At 40.2% G+C, this 25997-nt stretch overlaps 2 protein-coding genes and 1 long non-coding RNA gene across 3 annotated transcripts in view; 2 read left to right on the top strand and 1 right to left on the bottom strand.

The window, feature by feature from the left end:
• Window positions 1-592, top strand: part of LOC143303325 (uncharacterized) — a 33755-nt gene extending 33163 nt beyond the window's left edge. The window contains exon 3 of the long non-coding RNA XR_013059496.1: window positions 426-592. This is a non-coding gene — a long non-coding RNA (uncharacterized LOC143303325). The remainder of the gene's footprint in view (window positions 1-425) is intronic.
• The window catches only part of LOC143303324 (omega-amidase NIT2-A-like), a 298294-nt gene that overhangs the window by 70191 nt on the left and 202106 nt on the right, over window positions 1-25997 (top strand). The window lies entirely within an intron of this gene.
• Window positions 7748-9670, bottom strand: LOC143303381 (uncharacterized). Its single transcript, XM_076622874.1, has 3 exons — window positions 9571-9670; window positions 9142-9473; window positions 7748-9066 (listed from the first exon to the last, which is right to left on the bottom strand). Exons 1-3 carry the CDS (start codon window positions 9668-9670, stop codon window positions 8926-8928), a joined length of 573 nt encoding a protein of 190 aa, XP_076478989.1. The 3' UTR covers window positions 7748-8925.

Genomic DNA, 25997 nt, shown 5'->3' with positions numbered 1-25997 from the left:
TGGGGAATGGTCCCCCGGACGCGGCGTCCATGGCTAAACGGAGTGCAGCGACGAAGGAGCGGAAGACTATATGAAATTAAATGAATAACGAATCGCCTGCCAATCTAACGGTAATACCGCTTCTCGGCCCCGGAAGCGCTGTGGCGGATTTATTTGCTTCGGAGGGGACCATGGGTAATGAATTGGCGAGGCCCCCGGACATGATTCCTAAGATCATGGCGCCTTTGATGGGAGACAAGATTGCTTGTCCGATCTGTGAGAAAAGGCAAGTTCACCTTTGTTACGACCGTTCGCGGAGAGACGCGGTCGCTAGGAGAACGCGCCAGCGAGAGGCGTAAATTCTCGCTACGATTATGTTAATCGACGCCGCGAAATAGTCGTTCCCCTGTTTCTTTGCTATATTAATATAGTATTATTTGTTATAGATCCAGATCACCGACCTCGGCCAGGGCTATCAAAATTCGCCTTTGTCATGGCCAATAACCAATATAATATTAACTACGATAGAAACTGTCATTGTTAATTTAACACTAGCTATCGCCGCTATAATACGAATGGCCTGTATACACATTAAATAAACTATAATAAATAACTTATTATTTTTAAATACACCTTCTCTTATTTATCTATACTTTCCTTTGTCTTACGATCTACGTCCACCTTGACCTACGCATTGTCACGTAAAATTCGTGATAAAAAAAGGAGGAGCTGAGCAATGGCTTAACTTGACTGTCCTTGAAATAAAGTAAAACCCCAGCGAAGACGTAAAATATTTATTGCGGGTAGCCGCAACCGCGGCTTCGACCTTTTTGCAATCCACTAGCGATAAAAAGTTCGCGTACAAGGTAAATAGCGGGCAAAAGAACGATATAGAGCATAGAGTGTAGAGTATAGCAGCGTCGCAGAAAAAGAAAAATCAACAGCTTGGTCGGTCATTGCGCAGCAACAGATCAAGCAACGATAGAAATGATCATGGAAGTGCGTTTCTGATTCCCGGTCTCGACAATCGCACCGTTCACTCGACGATTGACCATAAATTGTTTCGCATTTTCTAGCGAACGGACACTTGAAACTACGTGCTTGTGGTACATTCGATAGCCAGGACAGAGGGATCATTCGTGAGCCTGTTTTCGTCCTGCGAGACGAGAAAATTATTAGAAATTCCCTGATGCAATTGTACGCGGTTTTATGCAACTTTGATTCTACGCGTGAACGATATTTAGCACAGAGGAGAAGGGTTAACATTTGCGCACTAATAGGTTCCCACGTAGCTAAAATGAAGCAAAAGTTGCGCGAAATTAACGGATGACAATTGAGAAATTTCTTGGATGATCTACGTTTATTACGGAATGGTTGGCTGCGAGAACCGATATCTAGTAGCATCTAAGTTGTGTGAGAGAGTTTCACGATAAAGGTACAGATCTCTGCCGATACTCTCTATCTGACTATCGTAGCAAATCTGCGTACTTTTGCAAGGTTCTCCAAATTAATACAAATTTTTAACTACCGTAAAATCGAGATATTATACTGTTAGGGAAGTGATACATTTACACTGTACATGAGAGTGTGTGTGTAAGGGTTAGAGGGCGTCAAGGACTCAGTGGAGACAAAAGACTGTTGCCAGATGTTAGAAGAATCTAGGCTAGTCGGTTGGCAACCAGCGTGCGTGCAAGACGTTCTTAGAGAGGAATATAGGTGTATAACTGTTGTATGGAAATATAGCCAATAATTTGTATTCCCAAATCCTCGAATTTCCTTAACATGGTAGCAGAGCGTGGTTACTAGTTTTGCAAGATATTTAGTGCGTGGTTACGATCTTGCGAGTAAGTTTTCAGTAAAGAAAAAAAACTTTCAGAAAAAAAATATACTTCGAGCACGTAGGAACGCTTGAGTAAGAAAAGAAAAAAAAGGAATCAATTAAAATGGAGAGATCGGAAATCATGATACCTATATTCGATGGTGAGGATTATGGAATGTGGAAGCAAAGAATCACGATGTTTCTCAAATATAAGGAATGCGAGGTTGTTACAACTAGAATGAAGAACGAAAGAGACGATGAAGACTGGGACAAAAAGGATTTGAAGGCGATTAATATAATTTATAGTGCAATATCGAACAGACAATTGGAGTATGTTAGGGAAGGAAAAACGGCGTATGATATAATAAAAAGGTTCGATGAAATGTACTTGAAAGAGTCGACGGCACTGCAGATCGTATGCAGAAGGAGATTGGAAAACATAAGACTGGAGAGCTACAGTGATTCAGCATCATTCTTTAACGATTTTGAGAAATTAATCAATGAATTAAAAAGTGCGGGCGCACAAGTAAGTGAGAGGGAAAAGCTGAATTACATGCTGAATACGTTACCCGAAGAATACAGCTACATGGCGGACATAATAGACGCATTGAAAGAAGAGGATCAAACGGTAGCGTATGTAAAAAATAAAATAGAGGTAGCAGAGAAGAAAAATAAATCCAATCGAGGAGAAAGGCAAACCAACGCCTTTTCTGCAAAAAAGGAAGGATGCTTCAGATGTGGAAGATTAGGACACTTTGCGAGAGAGTGTCAAAATGGCGTCCAAGCGGGAAGCAGTAACGGCTATTGGCATGGGCCAACACGTGGTCGAAACAGAGGAAGAGGGAACAAAGGCAATACGAGCAGAGGACGTGGAAACTTTCATCGTCAATCAACAACCGGCACGGGCGAGCATGGAAACTCAAGAGCAGGCATATGGATAGCAACGGCGCACGCAGCAAACAGCAGTGAGACGAATGAGATAAGTAAGAACGAAATAGTGTGGCTATTAGATAGCGGTTGTACTGATCACATAATTAATGATATAAATTATTTCGATAAATCTATCGACCTAAAAGAACCGGTAAATATATATTTAGGCGATAATAGACCGATAAAAGCGACAAAAGTTGGGAATGTTATAAGTTATTTCGAAGCATTCGGAAAACAAAATGAAATAAATATGAGGAAAGTATTTTACGCGAAAGAAATGTCCGCAAATTTGATTAGTTTAGGTAAACTAACAGACAATAAGAATACGGTTATTTCCAAAGGAAATATTGCGAAAATAATAGATGAGGATAATAAACTTACAGCTGTAGCGTTCAAAGAAAATGGGACATATAGAATAAAAAGTATATTGAAAGGGAAGAAGCACTTAGTAAACAGCGCCGAACGTAGTGGTATGAGTAAAAAGGAAAGATGGCATAGGATGCTAGGACACGTAAATTTTAAATATTTAGAGATTTTGGGTAAAGAGCAGCTAGTGACTGGCATACCGAATGAATTTGAAAAGGAACTTTTGAAATGTAGGGTGTGTATAGAAAGCAAAATGCATAACTTACCTTTCAAAAATAATCGAACTAAGGCTAGGGAAATAATGGAAATTATTCATACGGACGTATGTGGTCCCTTTAAGACCACCGGATTCAATGGAGAAAAATATTTCATTTCATTTATCGATGATTATAGTAAAATAGCTAGGATCTATTGTATAAAATCAAAAGATGAGGTCTTTGATTCTTTCGTACAGTTCGTAAATGAAGCCGAAAATTTAACGGGCAAGAGGTTAAAAATATTAAGATGCGATAATGGTAAAGAATATTTAAATAATCGAATTTATAAATTTGCTAGGGATAAAGGTATAAGAATAAATAATTGCCCAACATACGTACATGAATTAAACGGGACAGCGGAAAGGTATAATAGAACAGTGATGGACATGGCGCGTTGCTTGTTAGCGGAAGCGAAAGTACATAAAAGGTACTGGCCGGAAATAGTTTGTACAGTAGCATACTTGAAAAATCGAATATTAGCGAATACTATAGAAAGAAAGACACCTTTTGAAATATTCTTCGGGAGAAAACCAAGTGTTAAAAATCTACATCTATATGGAAGTAAAGTTTTTGTAAGAAGGCCAGAACAAAAAAGAGTTTCCAAATGGGACAAGAAGGCAGATATGGGAATTCTATTAGGATATAGTGAAGTAGGATACAGAGTCTTATTAGGTGGGAAAATAACAATAGCTAGACATGTAGAGGTCATAGAGACAGACACTAAATGTATCGGTTTTGAGGAAAATTCATTAGAGGCAGATAGAAATGATAGCGAAGATAACTATTCATTGGATGGTATGGATAAGGAAGAGTTAGAAGGTAGGAAAGATGAAAATAATAGTAGTATTGAAAGCTCAAACACTCCTAGGAGATCTACACGTATTAAGAAAACTCCAGTAAGGTATCCAGAAAAGGAAAATATTTGCGAGATTCATGCAAATTATTGTAAAGTAGATATCCCTCGTACATTTGAGGAGGCGATTTGTTGCGAAAATAATGAAGTTTGGAAACAGGCTATGGATAAGGAAATAGAATGTCTCTATAAGAATAAAACTTGGAAATTGGTAGAAAGGGTAAAAGGCAAAGAAGTATTAGATGTAAAATGGGTTTACACGAAAAAATCAGAGGACAGGTATAAGGCTAGATTAGTGGTAAGGGGATTTCAACAAAGAAACGTAGCCGATGACATATATTCTCCAGTGGCGAGTAATCAGACCTTTAAGATATTGCTATCATATTGTTGTCAAAATGGATTAATAATTGAGCAAATGGATGTAGAAACTGCCTTTTTAAATGGTGAAGTAACCTCGGAGGTATATGTAAATCAACCAAAGGGATATGCGGACGGAACGAATAGAGTTTGTAAATTATCGAAAGCGCTTTATGGGTTAAAAGAAAGTCCGAGGGACTGGTATGAGTGTTTTGATAAGTATGTGACGAGATTAGGTTTTAAAAAGAACAATATAGAGCTGTGCCTATATACTTATGGAGAGGGAGAAAATGTTGTTTATTTGTTAATATACGTAGACGATTTGTTGATTTGTAGTAAAAACAAAGGGAAGATACAAAGTGTAAAAAAAAATTATTAACTGATAAATTTGAAATGAAAGATTTAGGTGAAGTAAAAGAATATCTTGGAATAAATATAGAGTATGATTATTTAAAAAATGAAATGAGATTAAGCCAAAAGAAATACATAGAATCATTAGCAAACAAATATAAATTACATAACAGCAAATTGTACTGTACACCTATGGAGACCAACTTAAAAATTGAAAAAGCTGAGATAAATAGAGAGGACATTGGATATAAGAATTTAATTGGCGCATTGCTGTATATTAGTGTAAATACCAGACCCGATATAAGTTATAGTGTGAATTATCTGAGTAGATTTCAAGATTGTTGTAACGAGACACATTTTAAATATGCCTTGCGAATATTGAAATATTTGTACCGGACTAGAGATTTAGGGCTACATTATAAAAGAAATGAAAAATGCGAAACGATAGATTGTTATGTGGACGCTGATTGGGCAGGAGATCATATAGATAGGAAATCGACTTCTGGGTATGTAATTAGATTGTATGGAAATGTAATTGGATGGAAGTCTAAAAAACAAAGGTGTGTGACAAAAGCCTCGACGTATGCAGAGTATGTAGCTCTATCGGAAGCGGTGAGCGAAGTAATGACTATCAGAGAACAAATGAAAATCTTCGATGTAAATGTAGACGATAACCCTGTAAAAATCTATGAGGATAACTCTGGAGTAATGAGTATAGCAAAATACGGAACTTTTACAAAAAATTCTAAACACATCGAAGTTCATTACCACTACGTTCACGAGTACGTAAAGGAAAATAAGATAAACATAATAAAAGTAAGTACAGAAGAAAACACTGCGGATATTTTTACGAAGGCACTGTGTAGAGAGAAATTTGAAAGGTTTAGGTCATGGATGAATGTAAAATAAGAGAAATATAAAGAAAGCGATAAATGTTAAATATTTTGTTAATTCGACAAGTATGTAAATAAAATTAAGTGTACAGTATAAATGTAAGGAGGCGTGTTAGGGAAGTGATACATTTACGGGTTAGAGGGCGTCAAGGACTCAGTGGAGACAAAAGACTGTTGCCAGATGTTAGAAGAATCTAGGCTAGTCGGTTGGCAACCAGCGTGCGTGCAAGACGTTCTTAGAGAGGAATATAGGTGTATAACTGTTGTATGGAAATATAGCCAATAATTTGTATTCCCAAATCCTCGAATTTCCTTAACATATACGTCGTAAAGCAAAGATAAGGAGAGTGGCGATGACCTCGGAAACGCGAAAAATATCTCAGAAGATAGAATTTTGATGGCGCGAGGGACAAATGTTCGTGATGGTTTTCCCAATAGCGATTCTGATTCCTCCTTGACGTGTCTGCTCGGCGCCAGTTCCGGCATCGTGACAACCACCGTAAGACCTAGAACGCCCTTACAGCCTCCTTTACATCGTATATGCTCTTCTCGCTGTTGATGAAAATCCTATTTGTTAAATTAGACGTTTTCTCGCTTTTAAACAAAGTAAACCGCGTTTCTCACAGATGATCGGCAGATGGCAATGATGCGATATAGTGCAACAGAGTGAAATTTTACGCGCGTGAATCGAGCAGGATTATAATGTAACAGGAGCACAACAAAGTGGAAACTTGTAATGAAAAAGGAAGAACATACTGCCAAAGAAACTCATTTTCTCCATTTTCTTTCGTAGAATTATATTTCACTTGCGAGTATTATAGCATGTCTGCTTTTGATACAAAAGTCATAAAAGGTTTACGTATCTGCACGTATATTTACGCTGTATGAACAACACTTGAGTATTACACGCATACATTATCGACAAATAGATCCACGTTCGAGATAAGAGTTCCTCGTTGATTCTTTCTCATGGTATAAATAACGAGAAATTATCAGGAAGTATGTAATAACGTTACAGTAAAACTACTTGTACTTTGTTAATTTTACACGCATGTATAACAGCTACAACGATATTCGTCGTTAAATCAATAAATAAAAGCGTTCCCCAGCGTACGTACAAGACTAGATCTTGAAATATAAGAATCGACGTAAGAATAAGACTAGAAAAGTTCGAAATGAAAATAATTCGCCGAAACGGCAAAAAGAGAATGCCTGACACAAAAATAACGATATGGTAAATCAGCGTCCCGTTTTAATTTTCATCGATCCGTCGTCCAGCAAACGAGATGTGTCAAGCAGCGATGGCGACAAGATAGCAGAGACGAAATATTATCGAGTTAACGCGCGCGAAGTGGTCGCAGGAATGGCTGACGGGTGCGAGAGTGTAATGCACTTACGTCACGTGAATTTCAGACGAAACAACCGGTGGTGTAACGAAAATTTAGCGTCGTAACCGAACGTTCTAAATATAAACAGAATGGCTGTTGACCGAGAGAAAAATGCTCGACGATTTGTTCTCTTACAAGATTGAACGTCCACGGTCGACCCATTTATCAGACCCTCCTCGTGCCACGAAGAGACGAAATTCCCCAGTGCTATTTAATCGTGCGAATTATATCACGCGTATCTCGCGAATTATTACACGATAGTGATAATAAGTCAAATCTAATAAAATTTACTTCTCATTAAAAAGTCGTACCAAAACAATTACTTATTAATTGCGTTATTTATTAATTCTTAAGAAGACACATATAAATAAGAAGAAATGATAATATTTGATTAGCATAATAAAAATAATATATGCCTATGATCATCCCAAAATATAAAAAGTGTAGTCTTACGTTCATTGATATATTAAGAACACATACATATTTTAACGATAGTTACAATGTAACATCATTTCTATATTATATGCAAGGTATAACAAGTATTTTTGCTCTAAGGCACAATTTGAAATCAACAACGTTCAGTTTAACAAATTATAACTTTTATTCGTTTTCCATCATGGAATAACGCGGTGGTGTCTTTCATATTGCACTGGACGTGCTTTGTAATCTACTACTATCAATATTTTGAAACATTTCAGTTAAATCTGGTGTGCACTTTCTGCTATCAAAGAATTTATAGACTGCTTTCTCCGGAATGTATCGTTGCATTGAGAGTTGATTTTCATGTATGTGCGCTAAAATTGATAAAAATTCGAGTACTCTAATGTTTATTAACTCATTTAGTAAAACAATACTTACATTGTGCCCAATGTGGAATTGTATTGTCACGTCCCGCGCTGCGCACGCGCCGTAACGTAGACTAAAACTACCAATAGCGCGAGTGAACGTTTCAATTTTTGATTCAAATAAACTTTAACAATTTGTATAGAAACTAAATTCGAGTCTCACAACCCCCACGGAATAACCCGTCACATGACGACCCCTCCACGGTAGACCTAATTATAAATAAGCGTAGCGACATAGAAGACAGAGAGATAATTCCTTAGTTCAGAATAGTTAATTCCTCAGTTCTTGGTGATTAATACCTTGGTTCTTGGCGATCAGCTCCCCAATTCTTGGCAAGTAATTTCTTTGTTCATAGCGATTAGTTCTCAATTCCTTTAGCTCTTAATTTCTCAGTTCCTTTGCCTTTCAATTCTTTAGTTCGTTAGTTTTTCGGCTCTTAGTTCCTTTAGCTCTTAGTTTTTTGCTCTCAGTTCTTAAGTTCTTTAGTCCTTTAGTTCTTTAGCTTTTAGTTCTTTGTTTCACTAGTTCGCAGTCCTTGTCAGTTTTGTTAATCCACGTGTTTGTATTTGTCAATTTGTAAATTATTGAAAATCAATTAAATTAAAATCTTGTCATTAATAAGAGTGAAAACGTATCGCGAGTGATTGTAACTTCGGGTATTCGAAATCTCAACGACAATTCTGTCAATACTCAATTAGAATAAACATTTGTTGTGGAGAATATTTGTCTAATAATATAATAGGATTAAGCGAACATTTATTTTCACCAACTTTAATCCTCTCCAGTGCCAGTACTCCTGCGCGCAGCAGGTTAGCCGAAACGTGGAGTTTAATTGCCAATCGCATTAAACATCAGACAACGCTACCATTTAATCTAAATTCAAAAATTAACGGCAACACAACCAAAACGAACCAAACAAAAACGTAACAGTATGCTTTGGTCTGGATTCATGACCTGATTCATCGTTGTCAAGTTCACCATCCAAAACGTAAGTGGTTGGACCTTGCTGTTTGGAGCCATATTTTGGCTAAAATATTGAATGAATAATAGCTTGTGCTTTTATAACAGAAGAATACTTTGATATTATTGTTTATAATCTTACCTGTGATGTAATTATCTGATGCTTAGTTTTCATTGCTTCATCCGCAGCTTGTCGTTGAGCTCTTAATTCGGCGTCTTTTCGTTTTTCAGCTTTCTGTTCTCGACGTCTTTGTTCAGCTAATATTCGCTCCGCTTTTTCTTGTTCTTGTAAACGTTGTAAACGCTGTTGCTCTTCTTGTTTTCTTCTTTCATCGACATCCTTATTCTGTTTTGCTAATAAAATTTTTTTGGCTTTTGCAATCAACTTTCGTGCTAATTTATTAGCAATCGCTTTTTCTGCAATGTTTGCATTTTCCGAAGCTTCTGTTTGTGCAGCAGCTCTAGTGTTTTGTTCTCGTATTTTTGTTGCGTTTGTATGTATGTATTACAGTAGAATCTGATACTGTATTATCAATATTGGTAATAGCATTTTCTGGGATAGTCTCTATACGGTGATGACCCTTTTTCTTCAAAACTTTCGGCGTCTTTGTAGTTGAAGGGCCAGAGACTGATTGTGGCATTTCAGCAATTAAACTATGTAAATAATCCATAGTATCTTTAAACTAGTCGTTTTTAAATTTTTTAACATCCAAGCAATAATTATGTATATTCGATATATCTTTGGTAATCATTGCTTTAATCTCATTCTTTGATCTAGTACTCATATTTAAAATCTACAAATAAATTTGAGGCGCAAGTGTTGTCCATGATACTTGTAGCTGCTGAATGTAGATGTCGCGCTGCTGGGGTACTGCTGATTTTCTTCCGCTTTTTGATGCATCCGGTCGCCGGGATTCGAACCCGGATCCCGAAACGTTCGTAACCTAAGGCGCTAACCACTGTGCTGCCGTCGTCCGACACTAGTTAGTCTCGAGTGGTGGTTTTTGCTGTTTAGTGCCGCCACAAATTCTTTATAAGTATTTAATATATACATTAAAATATACTTTTTAATAATACGCAGCATAATGTAATATTATGGTTGAAATTATGACATATATAACAATCAATATAAACACATTATGTTTACTTCTATTAACTTAGAAGCATATATAAATTATTTAAAAAAAATATTTATATGAAATAATAATAAAATAATGAAGTAACGTTGAAAATAGAATCTAGTTTAATTATACAATACAATATACTTAAAAATACAATATACTTTAATTAACAAAATAAGTAAATAACGAAGTATTTATTAATATTATTATATAGCATTATATTAAATTATTATAATATGTCGGAGGTGAAAGAACACCGGAGTCTTTGGAATTTTGGTTAATCCCGCAACATTGTAACCTAGAGTCTACTATAGCTGTAATTAAACAATTGTAGTTATTCAATCCGATTGTAATTGTTCGCGAGTTGTGATAATGAGCTTGGGCTCGAGGCGACAGTCAGTCGCCGAACGTAGCCGCGGTCACGGGATGAACGCTTTGTCTAACAAAGGTATGGAGTAATTCTAAGCTCTCCTTAAAAGAAATATTCGTGGCGACACGCGACAGTAAACATTCCAACGGTTTCTGTCCCGTGGATCACCACACGCAGACCCTATTCTTCGAGTAAGATGATTGCCAGATGTCTTTAATCTTGTGCATTAAAATAACCTCATATCCATCCGAACTAGAGTCGATACGAAGTTCTATCGGATGGTTCGGGTCAAATACCATTAACACCGGCGCGTCGGTCAGGGCGGAAATTACCTTTTGCCTTATTTCTTCATGCCTGTCCGTCCAAGTCATGTTTTTATTATCGGAAGTAAGCGCATACAAGGGTTTCATTACCCGTGAAAATTTAGGGACGAATTTTCGGAAATAAAAGGCTAAACCTATGAACCGCCTAAGCTGTGTCACGGTCGTTAACGCAGGTAAAGAACTCAAGGCGTGCATTTTACCCGGGTTGGGACGAACTTCTCCGTCGTAAATTACATATTCCAAATAGAGTACCGATGCCTTTAGAAAAGAACATTTTGAAAAGTTAAAGGAGAATCCGGCTTACAAGGGTATCTAGTACGGTGTGCAATCCTTTTAGAGCTTGATCTATCGAGTCGGCAATAATTAGGACATCATCCAAATAGACGACAACGTACGAATGGCACGTTGGCTGTTATACGTGTTTTCAAAGGAATCTCAAGAATGATCTCTCGTTTCGTTTGTTCGCAACATCGAAATCAGCAGCCGCTGCTGAATAAAACGAAGGAAAGTGTAGTACAGATCACTCCGACCAAATGATTTCTTATGTCACCACAATTAAAAAGGGTCAAATGCTACAGAAGACTTGGCATGCGACTACTGAGGATTTCCGTAGTAAAAGCTTTGATGGTTTACAAAATTGTAGCAAGGAAGAACATAAATATTAGAATATTTAGACAAGTATTAGTTGCAAAATTATTAGGGTTGTCCGAAAATGTAAGAATCCCCATTTTCGACGGAGTCGGCATAGTATCGCCGTCCGGAAAATGACTTCCGGAAGAAACATTAAACGCGCACGCACTTATGTTTTGCAAATAAAGGACATCGAATGGATCGAACAAAGGCACGAAAGAATTCGAAGAAAACAACAACTTATTATCCAAATTGTTCATCGAGTGTAATCAATGCTGTATACTTCCTAGAATTAGGATGAATACGGATTTGGAGAAACTCACCGGCCATGTCCAGAATAATAAAATATCTCGCTTTTGCAATCTCGCGACTTGATCCGCAATGAGGGGTAAAGGATACCGATCCGCGACCTTATATTTATTTAGTTCTCGAAAATCTACCTATCATCTATTTGAACCATTGTTCGTCTTCACGAGTAACACAGGGCTCGCGAACGGTGAATTACTAGGCTTTATGATTTTTGGCTGTAATTAAGTCGCTTGTTCTCTCACGTACTATTCTGCGCTCGCGAAGTCTATTAGGACTCCTTGTACGGCGATGTTAGGATCAATTAATTGTACTTCTAACTGGCCTGTATTTTTTTGTACGAGTACTTAGGGAACCCGTAACGGATGAATCTCTGAATTTTCGGAAAGAAAGATTAATCGACTTTTGTCACTACCACGTACCTCATTGTCAACTGTTGAAGTGGTTACCACTTCTAAGAAAACTCTACATCTGGTCTTTTTTAGTTTTCTCAAGCACTAAAGCCATCGACAGCGTGTAGACAAAATACTGCGACGAAGTCAGGCCATAAACAGTAGACAGGCGACGTTGGCTTCGGGGTTTTTCAGTTATTAGGTAACACAGCTAGCGTGCGGATCTGGACCAGCTCAAATTGTATTTTTACTTATTACACTTCTATTTAAATATATTTTCTACCTTACAATTTATCCACGTGTTTTCTCTGTTTACACACCGAATAACCTCAACAGGTTATGGGCCCAGGGCTGTAAATTGCAAGGCAGCAACGTGAAGTGAATAAATTGTTAAAGTGTTGTGCTTAGTAAAATAAGGGATAGTGCTAAAATGGAATCAGCAAGTGCGAAGGTCGAGATGTTACGCGGCGAAGAAAATTGGCTCCAGTGGCGTTTTGTTATGCGTACACTTTTGGAGGAAGATGACGACCTGATCAACGTGTGTGAAGGGAATTTGTGTCATCCAGGTAACAGCGCGGAGAAAGAAATCGCTCGTGGAAGATTTTTGAAAGCAGATCGATTAGCGAGAAAATTAATCGTGACCTCAGTAGGAAAGAAACCGGTGGATTTTAACGAAGCGATGAGATCCGAAAAGAAAGAGTTATGGGAAACAGCTATGAATGATGAAATGAAATCGCACCATGAAAATAAGACGTGGATACTTGTAGAAAAACCTAAAGATCAGAAGGTACTTAGCAATAGGTGGGTTTTAACGATAAAGCTAAATCCGGACAACTCGGAACGATACAAAGCGCGACTTGTAATAAAAGGGTGTTCACAGAAAGAAGGCATAGATTATAAGGAAACATATATTCCCGTTGCTCGGTTTGACACAATTAGATTAATGCTCAGTATTGCAGCCAAAAATAATTTACACCTCGGACAGTTCAACATTAAAACCGCATTCTTATATGGAAGTCTGAAAGAAGATATTTATATGAAACAACCTAAAGGTTATGATGATGGTACAAATCGGGTTTGTAAATTGCTAAAAAGCCTATATGGCTTAAAGCAGTCTCCAAGATGTTGGACGGAACGTTTCACAAAATTTATCTTGAACTTAAAATTTTATCAGAGTAACGCAGATCCTTGTTTTTATATTTATACAGAAGACGACAAATTAATGTTGATGACCATATACGTAGACGATGGACTGGTAGCAGCTTCAGACGAATCTTTAATTGATAAATTCTTCGATGATTTAAATAAAGAATTCAAAATTACGAGTTCGAAAGAAGTAAAGAGTTTTCTTGGACTTGAAATTAATAGATTAGAAGATGGTTCAATATTCATTCATCAGAGTAGGTATATCGAAAATATATTGGAAAAATTTAATATGAATGAGGCAAACAGTGTTTCTACACCTATCGAGACTAATTGGAACGAAAGTAACATAGGCGATAATGATTGTAACGCACCATACAGAGAAGCCGTAGGGAACTTAATGTTTTTACAAACCGTAAGTAGGCCAAATATTAGTTTTGCAATAAATATAGCGGCGAGACACTTAGAGAATCGAAACCAGTATCAATGGAAATTAGTCAAACGAATTTTGCGCTACATAAAAGGGACCGCAGACATGGGACTCTTATATACAAAAGCAGGCAGTCTCGAAACCTTTAGCGACGCTGACTATGCAGGCGACAAAGAAACAAGAAAGTCGACATCAGGCGTTGTATGTAAGTATGCGAATGCGGCCATCACATGGCAATGTAAGCGACAACAATGTATAGCTCTATCTACGACCGAAGCTGAATATGTCAGTGCAGCCTCAGGAGCGAAAGAAATTATGTGGCTAAAGAAAATATTTCTTGAATGTAAATTAGAGATCCTTAAGTATATGCTATGTGTAGACAATACTAGTGCCGTGAAATTAATTAAGAATCCAGAATTCCATCAAAGAAGTAAGCATATTGACGTAAGATATCATTTCTTGCGAGATTTATACAATAGAGGCGAAATTGATATAACGTATGTAACAAGCGAAGAGCAATTGGCAGATATATGTACAAAGGCGTTGCCAAAACCGAGATTTGAATATTTAAGGAAAAAGTTAGGTTTGAAAAATAAAAAAGATATTAAGAGGTAATTGTTTGTAAACATGTAGAGTTTTTAGGGAGGGTGTCGAAGTGATTATTACTTCTCAAAAAAAAAAAGAGGAAAAACTCTACATGATCTGTTTAGTCTTCTAGTTTTTTTTTGTGTAATAAATTAATTTGTATGGAAAAGAGAAAGGCGACTGGCAAATGTACGTGAGAAGGCATTGACAAATTAATTTTCAGATATTTACGACAAGAGTTAGAAAATATTAAGAGATAATTTGTAAATTTGAGATAATTGTTTGTAGGGATGTAGAGTTTTAGGGAGGGTGTTGAAGTGGTTACCACTTCTAAGAAAACTCTACATCTGGTCTTTTTTAGTTTTCTCAAGCACTGAAGCCATCGACAGCGTGTAGACAAAAGACTGCGACGAAGTCAGGCCATAAACAGTAGACAGGCGACGCTGGTTTCGGGGTTTTTCAGTTATTAGGTAACACAGCTAGCGTGCGGATCTGGACCAGCTCAAATTGTATTTTTACTTATTACACTTCTATTTAAATATATTTTCTACCTTACAATTTATCCACGTGTTTTCTCTGTTTACACACCGAATAACCTCAACATCAACTTCATTAACATCGATCTCGTTTTCAGCTGTTTTATTACAGGCATTAATTATTTTTGTTTTACACATAGCGAGGCTATTTTGTGTAATATTACGTCAAAATCTTGGCTTAAAATTTGACGAGCAATCGCGATATCGTATTTTTAAATAACTATCAGCCAGGACATGAAAAATTTATCTCTAACCACTAACACCTGCAACGGACAAGATTTGAGCGATACGTTTAGTACCAATATCTCTTATTCCTCGCATTACTACTATATCAATCGTTCTTTTGCCAGAAATTCTCAAGACTACGGATTCTTATTTAGCGAACACTCGGCTCCGAAATCGGGGTAAAATGGAAACGACTCACCCGGATGGCTTGATCTACCAGTTGGCGCCTCCATTACGTAGAAGTCGATTCGAAACTCGGTATTGAAATTATATTCAGGGCACTGCTTTGTAAAGGATTTTCCTCCATAATCAGATTGGTAGCTGCGCACCATGCAGCGGAGTCGAAAAATTGATAGGTTCCACACTCGATTTTTGCACTAGCGACGGAATTAACTCGCGCACGATGGTCGTACGCTCTTGCACTGTTATAACCGGCACTGATCCCACTTCTGATGTCGGGTTTACATTAGAATTAGGGTTAGGGGCGTGAAACGAATCTTCGTTTCGGGTTACACGTTGTCGTTATGCAATAGAGAAGACATTGACTAGTGCAAATACGATTATTATAGAACCGGACAAGTAACCGTGGTAGTTAGGTACTCGTGAAACTAATGACAATGATCCTAGGTTCAATAACGAATCCGCGGTCGACGGGATGATAGATGAACGTACTCACAAAATCTAAGTCGGGTTAAAACGTGAAATAACCACTGATCGCGAAGATGTTACTCTTTTCATCGATGAGATCGCGAGCGAGAGTGACTTTCCCGTCGCGATGATGCCACAGACGAAAACTATATTGCGGTGTGTCTAAGGACACGAGATCATCGGATTCGTCGAGAAAAGCCTTCGTTCAGAAAGTAAGGGAAATTGGCGTTGCTGCTAATTGGTCAACCTCCATATCAGTGGTTAGAAAAAGATGCTAGCCGCCCTGGAGGGAAAGTTGCTAGTGGGAGACGCCGCTCGTTGAAAAATAGGTCTCCCCTACTTTCCCCTAGTTGGTACAAAGACTGTTTGTCTGTTTGAAGGACTTTAGTTGACTAAATCTTAAGATTTATAACGGGCCCTCGGGCTAGCTGAACATGTACTGCGGAGACGCATCGACATCTGGCAATCATCTTACTCGAAGAATAGGGTCTGCGTGTGGCGAGCTACGGGACAGAGACCGTTGGAATGTTTACTGTCGAGTGTTACAACTATTTCCTTTTTAAGGGGAGCTATAGAATTATTCCATGCCTTTGTTAGACAAAGCGTTCATCTCGACTGACTGTCTCCTCGAGCCCAAGCTTATTATCACAACTCTCGAACAATTACAATCGGATTGAATAACTACAATTGTTCAATTACAGCTATAGTAGACTCTAGGTTACAATGTTGCGGGATTATCCAAAATTCCAAAGGCTCCGGTGTTCTTTCATCTCCGACATACATATATACTGTAATATCGAAAAATAAGGATAGAAATTTTTTTTCGATTACTTACAATTTATTAATATTAAACTGAATATAAGGATATAAATTGGACAGAGAACGATATTTATTTAACGGAACTAAATGCAATACTCGTATCTATATCAAATAACTTTACAGTTATTTGATCACTCTCGTCACAACGAATCTAACACACACACACACACTCTCTCTCTAACAACTCTATCAATTCTCACGACTCTACTCTTCGACGACTCGAAACCTCTAACGACTCTACTCTTCAACGACTCAATTAGCTCTGACTCTCGCAACACACTCGCTTTTCGACTCGCATACTCTGACCTCCCTGTCGTCCGCCCTTGAAATACGAAACCGTCCTTCTGCTCTAACGTTGTTTCTTGTTTTTCTCATATCTCTGTAAGAACTAGGTGACTTTAGTCACATAGGCGCTCTTAAATGTAAACGAACCACAGAAGGACGACGTACACGGTTTTTTCTATTTTCAACCGATCTCTAATTCAAATCTATTCTACGATATTACAATACCTAGTCCTGAGAATGTTTCGTGACATTCTCACCAAAGGCTTAAATAGAGTTAAGACTCAGTATTTTACCAAAGTTTTGGGGCTTGTAGAAACTACGATCAAAGGGGAGTGTTGAGAAAAGTTAGGTTCCCATGATCGCTAGTTACTACAAGCTAAGTTGGTACCACTTCTAACGACACTGTTTTGTCTTAGAAGTCGACCACGTGTTAATTGACTAACTGTATCCTGTGTGTTAAGACTTGTTGTACAAGGCGGAGAAATATAGAGAGAAAAATCTAATCTGTGTGAATCGATTAATTATCAACCGAAAACCTACATTAATTAACAAAATTTGTAAAAATCAGACTCCAAGCAAGAACAATAAATAATATAACCAGATATGGTACAAAACAGCCATTGCCACTGGTTGTAATAGAACTTGAACCCAAAGCTAATAACAAAGAAATCTTTGACATTAAAAAGATCATAAAAACAATAGTAACAATTGAACCACTTCGTTATAAAAGGACATATCGCAATGCATACGGTGCCAACAATACGGACACACAAAAAACTACTGCAACAAAAACCCGGCGTGTGTCAAATGTGCAGAAAACCACCTAACAACAAACTGCCCATACATAGGAAAAATAAACGAAGTAAAATGCTATAACTGTAATGGAAACCACCAAACAATAGACAAAGGAATGTTAATACCAGATCACTAATTTGGGTTCAGAATCAGGCACTCCACGATAGAGGAAATTCACAGGCTCATCAACGAAATTTTACTAGCAATAGAAAAGAAACAATACTGTTTAGCTCTCTTCATGGACATTGAGAAAGCATTTAATAAAGTGAACCATGAATACCACTTACAAACAATGAAAAAACACTTCCCGCAACAAATCCGCCACTCACTCAAGTCATACTTAAGCAACAGAATCTTTGTAATAAAAATGAAGGATGTATGTTGTGAAGTAAAAGCATCAAGGCAGGGGTACCGCAAGGAAGCGTCTCAGGACCAATATTATATACACTATACACGGCCGACATACCAACAACTACCAACAGCAAAATACTCACATTCGCAGACGACACGGCTGTACTAGTTAGGCACACTAATCCAGAAACAACAGTCACATTACTACAAGAGCATATCACAAAAATAGAAAAATGACTACAAGATAAACAAATAAAAGTAAACCCCAGTAAATACAACCATATTAAATTTACACTATGAAAACGGAAACCACCAAATATTCAATTGAATGACGCGCACATAACGCAAACAAAGCAAGCTAAATACCTAGGACTCCACATAGACACACAACTTACATGGAAACAACACATTAAATCAATTATAGATAAAATACGGATATAAAGAAGGGAGATGTACTGGCTAACTAGTCGAAACTCTAAATTCACCATAGGAAATAAACTAAAAATCTACAAAACGATAATAAAACCAATTTGAACGTACGGAATACCACTATCGGGGACAGCAGCAATGATCCACATAAATAAATTAGAGTTTATTTGGAAGATATCGTAGATACTGAGAACAATAGTCAACACCCCATGCAATGTCAGAAACGAGGATATACGTAAAAACGTCAAAATATCAACGGTCAAAGAAGAAATACGCAGAAAGAAAACTAAAAAGAAAACTAAAAAGAAAACACCCCACTGACCACACTAATGAAGTTAAGCTCGAAGATGGTATCCCGCTGGGGATCCACCAAACCATCCGGGAGAGCACGGTCGCCCTAGCGGTGGTGGCGGAACCATACAGAGTTCTGGATGCCCCGGAGTGGGTCGGAGACACGGACGGAATGGTTGCCGTCACCTGGACATCAACGCCCGGGGCGTTGGCCCACGGAGCCCTGCTGGATCGCGGCAACGGATACACCGCGGTCGAGTGGGCAGGGATGATGGAGGTGGGGGTGTACGTGTCACCTAACAGCGGACGGGCAGCGTTCGAGGAATTCCTAGACGGAGTTGGCGACTGCGTCAGGCGACGACTCCCCCGACAAGTGCTCGTCCTGGGAGACTTCAACGCGCACTCCACGGAATGGGGGAACGCCAGGACCAACGCGCGCGGCCGCACGCTATCAAACTGGGCCGCGGGACTTGGACTTCTGTTAGTGAACAGGGGCTCGACCAGTACCTGCGTGACGTGCAGAGGGAGCCCATTCTTGACATAACATGGGCCTCCCCCGAGGCATTCAGGCGGATCTCAGGCTGGAGAGTGGCCGAAGGGGTCGAGACGCTGTCGGACCACCTCTACATATTCATGGAGGTGGACGCACCTGGACCTGGAATGCCGACGACAAACGACGGGCACGGCCCGCCGAGGGAGAGGCGCGCGCGCCCACCGCCCAGATGGAAAATAAAAGAAAGGAATGAAGATCTACTCTGGGCGGCTGCTATAGCAACAGCTTGGAGCTGGGAGGCCTCGACAACGACGACCGAAGCAGACGTGGAAGAGGAGGCCGAGAACCTCCGCTAAGCCACGACAGCAATCTGCGACGCATCCATGCCACGGGCCACACCGGGCACGGTGCGAAGCGGAGCAGTTTACTGGTGGAACCCCGACATCGCGGAACTGAGGACGAGATGTGTCCGGGCCCGAAGACAGTACCTAAGGGCCCGCCGCTGGCGACGACGCGACGCAGAAGAAGTCTCCTTGCGCTACCGGGCGTACCGCGCGCTACGGCGCTCGCTGCAAAAGGAAATTAAAAAAGCGAAGGACCGTGCTTGGTCCGAACTGGTCGAAACAGTCGAGTCGGTTCCATGGGGAAGGCCATACAGGACGGTGACACAGAAACTACGCGCGAAGGGCCCCCTGACAACGACGGAGATGGAACCTGCGCTGCTGACGCGGATCACCGGAACGCTCTTTCCCCCACAAGAAAACAGAGCGGTGGAACGGCCACGGGAAACGACACGACCGCTGGAATGGAGGGACGACTGGGAAGTCACGGAGGAGGAGATATGGGAGGCTACCAGAAGAATGACCTCTTCACGGTGGCACCGGGCCCGGACGGAATCCCTGGCCGGATCTGGGGGGAAGTGATGGGGGTCATGGCCCCCAGACTCCGGCACCTCTTCACAAGATGCCTGAGGGAGGGAGTCTACCCCCGGGCGTGGCGGACGACGAGACTGGTCCTGCTCCATAAAGAGGGCCAACCGACGACCTCGCCGTCAGCGTACCGGCCGATATGCCTACTGGACGAGGTCGGCAAACTACTCGAGAGGGTAGTCGCCGCCCGTTTGGAACGACACATAGCGGGCCAAGTGCCAGGTTTGCGCGAAAGCCAGTACGGCTTCCGGAAGGGGCGCTCGATGATTGACGCGGTCAGACGCGTACGAGCGATTGCGGAGGACATGGTCTCCCGGAAAGGCGTGGCGCTGGCGGTTTCCCTGGACATCGTCAACGCGTTCAACACCATGCCATGGGACAGGATAGTGACGGCCCTGGAGCACTTCGAGGTTCCCAGCTACCTCGTCCGATTGATCCGAGCCTACCTCGACGACAGGTGGGTGTGTTACACCAGTAAGGAAGGAGAGGAAAAGCGATCCGTCGAGCGTGGCGTCCCGCAGGGCTCGGTGCTGGGCCCCATACTATGGAACGTTGCGTACGACGAGGTACTGCGATGCCCGCTATCCCCAGGCGCGGCCATGATATGTTATGCGGACGACACCCTAATCCTGGTCGAGGGTCGTGGCTGGCACGAGACGCTGCGCATTGGCGAAATCGCAACGGCCTGTGCGATCCGTGCCGTGAACGAACTGGGCCTAAGAGTCTCCCCTGCGAAGTCGGAGGCTACCTGGTTCTTTGACAGGAAGAGGCGAGGGACACCACCGCCCGGCCTATGCATAAACATGGCAGGTAAAACCGTCCGGGTGGGATCACAGATGAAGTATCTGGGACTCACCATCGACAGCCAGTGGACGTTCGAGCTGCACTTCGACTCTCTGATCCCGAAGGTGTCAGCGGCTGCCAATGCCCTGTGCGGTCTACTACCGAACATCGGGGCCGGAGACGCGGTGCGCCGACTTTACGAGGGCGTCGTTCGGTCACTAGTGATGTACGGGGCCCCAGTATGGGCGGACGACCTGATGGCAAGCCGTCGCAGCATTCTGCTCCTGAGAAGGTTGCACAGAGTGACCGCCATCAGAATCATTAGGGGATACCGGACGGTGTCTCACGCGTCGGCGTCCACCCTAGCCGCGTCCCCCCCGTGGGAGCTGCGGGCGCTGGCGCTCAAAAAGTGATACGCCCGCCGGAGAGAATGGCACCCGGGAGAAGACCCCACCGAGCAGGCGGCTGCAAACGACACAGGAACCGCCGAGGAGGACACGTGGAACCTGTGGCGATCCCAACTGATCAACGGGAGAAGCGAACACCGAGGCGCGGTAGCGGTCCTACCAAACTGGGAGGCATGGAGGAGCCGCCACGGCCTCCCACTCACATTCAGGATGACACAAGTGATCACCGGACACGGCGTGTTCCGTGAGTTCCTGAAGAGAATAAGGCGAGAGACGACAGACACCTGCCACCACTGCGGAGAGGGCAGGGACACAGCGCAGCACACCCTGGAGCTATGTCCGGCGTGGGAGCTGCCCCGCTACACCCTGCGGCACGCCATAGGAGAAACGTTGACACCCTCAGCGATTGTAGAAGCGATGTTGAGAGGGTCACAGGAATACGAGGCCGTCCGCCTCTTCTGCGAGCGAGTTATGCTCGCGAAGGAGCGAGCGGAAAGGGAGAGAAAAATAACTCTCACCCCTGCAGGATAAGACGATGGAGAAGGATGGCAGTCAGACGACCCAGAGCCGCCCCGCCACCACCCCAACGGACTACGACCAGAAGAAGTGACAGCGCTAGGGGCAACGACCTCCCCCTAACGCCTACTCAATAGCCGGCTCGAACAAGAGAACGCGAGAAGGGGGTGCAACTGAAGTTAATTCATAAGAGGTTCCTGGAGCACCCCTGTCACGCGCAGGTCATCGTGGTCATCGTGGAGTTTTAGTCGGTAGGAGTCCGACACTACGCTGCCGTTACGCGATTATTGCAGCAGCGGAGTGTCCATGAGGATTTCTCCACGTACAAAAAAAAAAGTTCGCGGAACACGTGAACGTCTAGAATCTGCCGGAGGTCGTCGACCAAACTGGTTTCCGGCGGGCCCCCGGAACGCTAAGAAATCGTCGATCTACAAAGCGATAGTTTCGCATTGGCCAGGGTGATTCAATGGAAAACAAGCTTAACGAACGACTTTCCTCGTTGACGCATCGCAGAAAACCAGATCTCGCGTGCGTCGTCAAGAATGGTAACACGATTCGTTGGAATCGTGCCATCCAGACTTCCTATCCTTTCACCGGTAATTCCTTACGTTCTTGAAATAGAACACGTGAAAAAGACGTTGATAATAGTATAACTATGGTATCGCGATTTCCAACTATTTTTATCTCGTCGCAAACTGGTTTCAGGTATCTCCCCCACTCCCGTACGACACGATATTTACATATGCATTTACATATACAACGCGATACCTGGGTTTTCTTGATTCAATAAACACAGTTGTTTCGTGCAAGTTATCAGATATTATATTGTGGTTTTAAAGAAACAAATTGCCGCGATGCGATACGTTATCACAGCTGAGAAAATGGAAATCTCCGTGCAAGTGTCGTCGAGAATATTTATTGCGACCTGCACGGAAAACAAACAGGCTTTCGAGAAGCCTGGTTTAAACTACGTGCACGTGACTTGAACAGATATGTACATATGCATATAAATTGTCTCCTATAGAAGGTGGTTAATTCTAGACATCGAAAGGAACGTCTTTAATGAAAACATGTATTGATTTGTTATACGATCAACATGATTATTGACCATTTCGATCTGACCGAGCAAAAAATGTCTATCGCGTAACAGGGTAAATTCGAACATAAAGAAACTATGTAGGATCGTTCGTTACGTATAACTCAATAATTCAAATAAGACAAATTGCACATAAAGTGTCACTTACTTTTGTTTGTCTGTGAGGTTCCATCGTTCGAGTTCCGAAACGGTACACTAGTGTTCAGCTGGCAATAGCGTGATGAAGAACTGCGTGAAGTAGAGGAACGCGTAGACGAAGGTGAAGGGCAGGAGCATGATGAAAAGGAACCATTGGTAGCGGCTGGCCTCGCCAACGTACGGTAGTATGTCGTCGAAGGTTTCGATCTTCGGACGTTCGCCCTCCTCGGCTTTTACGGACTCCACCATGACTGTCATTATCTCGATATCTGCGAATCAATGATCCTCGATCACCTACTTAACTCGAATTACACGTTACGAGGAAACTAAGTTCAAGGTGAATGGGGTATTATTAGGTCGTCGAATAAATTCGTGTTGCAATGCGTTCATACCTTTTTATGTGTTTTACGAATACAGATCGATAAACGATCAAGGTGATCGATCTTATGATATACAGTGGCTCACGGAAGTACTCGAACACTTTCATATCACGAAACGTTCTATAAATTCGTTAGCACTCTAACGAGATACGATTATCGAGATTATAATAGTAAAATTTGGAATCAATCTGAGATTGTATATTGAAGTTACATGAGACAATGTATATATATTTCGCAAATATATATGTTAAATGAAAAATTAATATGTATATAACACATGATGATGATTTTACTACGTACATCGTGGCTTATTATTCTTATTAATTTAGCGAATAATTGACTGCTCAAATACTCTGGTAATTTTTATATATAAAATAACAATAATATATGTTTCCAATAAATATATGTAATTTCTATATACACGTTTAGATCTGTTTCAAATTTTCTCAATGTAATTACGACGATCGTGTCTCACTTCAGTGTCAATGAAATTTCAAAGTGTCTCGTATAAAAATCACCAAAGGTTTGTTTAAGTGCCCGAGTACTTTCATGTAAGCGACTGTTGTTTTAGTAGCAAGTTCTCTTATGTCTATCTCTTCGTTACATTTAGCCGGATAATTTCTCATGTTTATCAACGTGTTATGATCTTTCTCTTATTAAGCGGAGAAATCTCTTCTTCGCTAAATTTTCTTAAACGGGTTCAAGGTGAGGTGAACCACATTGTTGAAATCAAGATGAAGAAGATGAAATCTAAAGTCGAGATGAAAGGAAGTAGATGTTTGTATTGTCTAGATATATTGCCATGCTACTTTTTGACACGATAATATCTTAGGTAAAGGCTAATTCAAGGTGATACAGAGTGTACTGGAAAAAGTGATTTGAATTTGCTAGAGAGGAAGAGAAAAGGAAAGATCCTTGAACATTTTTGCAAGGTTATTGCAAAATGGAGGATACTATCGAAGGCTTATTGCTGTCACTTGTACGTTCTAACTGGAGTGTCCTTTAAATAATTTGCTTCTTATTAGATCCTTTTTGCAAATAGGAAGATAATATTTTTGGGACGTGAGGATTGTTAAATAAAAATGTAATGTAATCAGATGTAAATTGTCATTGGAATAGAAGAGTTTGTTTAGAAGAAATGATCATGAAATACACAAAATGCATCGTGCGTAATGTGTAAATAATAATTAATTCCAAAGACAATTAATGAAAATTTTAAATAATAGAGCACCATACCTCCGGTTCCTGCTTATTTTGACACTGTGCAGAATGTCACACGATTGTTGCCTTTTTTTTTAAAGATTATTCAGTTAAGAATCAAGCACCAATAAAAATGCAATTATAGTTATTTATTAAAAAATCCAAGTAGGTATTACATAAATAAAATTATCAAGGAAGATATTTATCGTAAAGATTGTGTGTTTATGAAAGAAGTAAACGAAATTATTGTAGCTCCATAGTAATTTGTATTAATCTTTGAATCTTGTTTAAATAAAATTTTCGATAAAAATTTGATTCTATCAGTGAACGATTACTACAGTTAATTACTGGATAATTAAAACAAGTAAGTAAAATTATTGTTACAATAATCCCGACAAATTCGTGATATTATTCAACTAGAATCGTTAAGAAAAAATTCGACACCGTTAGCGAACGCCATTTTACTTTTACTTCACGAAGGCCAACGTTATAAACGTTGAATCAAGAGCAATCATTTTCAATATAAAATATACGCGCGAAAGCTTTTGCTCCCTTTGATAATTGAATCCTTAATTTGCCGCCAATTAAACTCTTTCCCAACCACCTTCGTCTTCTAAGAAACCTTTCATACCCCAAAGAGAAATCCCCTTTTGCACAAACTCGCTTTTTTTCAACCATCGTACAACACGATATGATATTTACACCGTGCAATTTACACGATTCAGATCTCAATCTTGCAAATCATTTCGAAAATAGATCGATGATTAAATCGATTATAAAATCGTTCCTGCAAGTTTTAAGTGATTAATTATTTCTTTATTTGATGAAATATTATTTATTATTTAAATATCGTTAATTTACTGGCGTTCAATGAAATTTCTCGTAGAATTAAGTTCGTTTAAAATATTATTAATTTAATGACATTTTTTGTAAGATAATTGCGGTTAGATTTGATCTTTCACGAAATCTACGAGATGATCGCGTTCGATTAATCACCGACGTAGCGCATATGTAAAACATTTAAAACAGTCCATACATAGATGTTTCATAAGTGTAGATGGTTATTTATTACGGTTCTGTGTAATTAATGTTCGTTGCGATTACCACGAACTTAGATAAAAAAAAGAGTATTAATGACGAGAGAACCGAAAGTGACCAGTCCGTGACATAACTGTTATTTTCTAGGGGCTTGGTAACATTTGCATAAATTATTTCGCGTATACTGTAACGCACTTTACGTTACAACGGTATGTCGATGGACACGAGAAAAGAATTTTTCTGCCACAAATTGAATGCCATTTTTGGCGATAATGATTGTGTGGAATGATGATTACTTTAATTGAGATTCTAATCGAGATTCAAGTGATATATGAAGTT

This window comes from Bombus vancouverensis, chromosome 11, assembly GCF_051014615.1.
Source record: "Bombus vancouverensis nearcticus chromosome 11, iyBomVanc1_principal, whole genome shotgun sequence".
Lineage (NCBI taxonomy): Eukaryota > Metazoa > Arthropoda > Insecta > Hymenoptera > Apidae > Bombus > Bombus vancouverensis.
The sequence above is the reverse complement of the archived record's forward strand: the minus strand, read 5'-3'. Positions and strand labels throughout refer to the sequence as shown.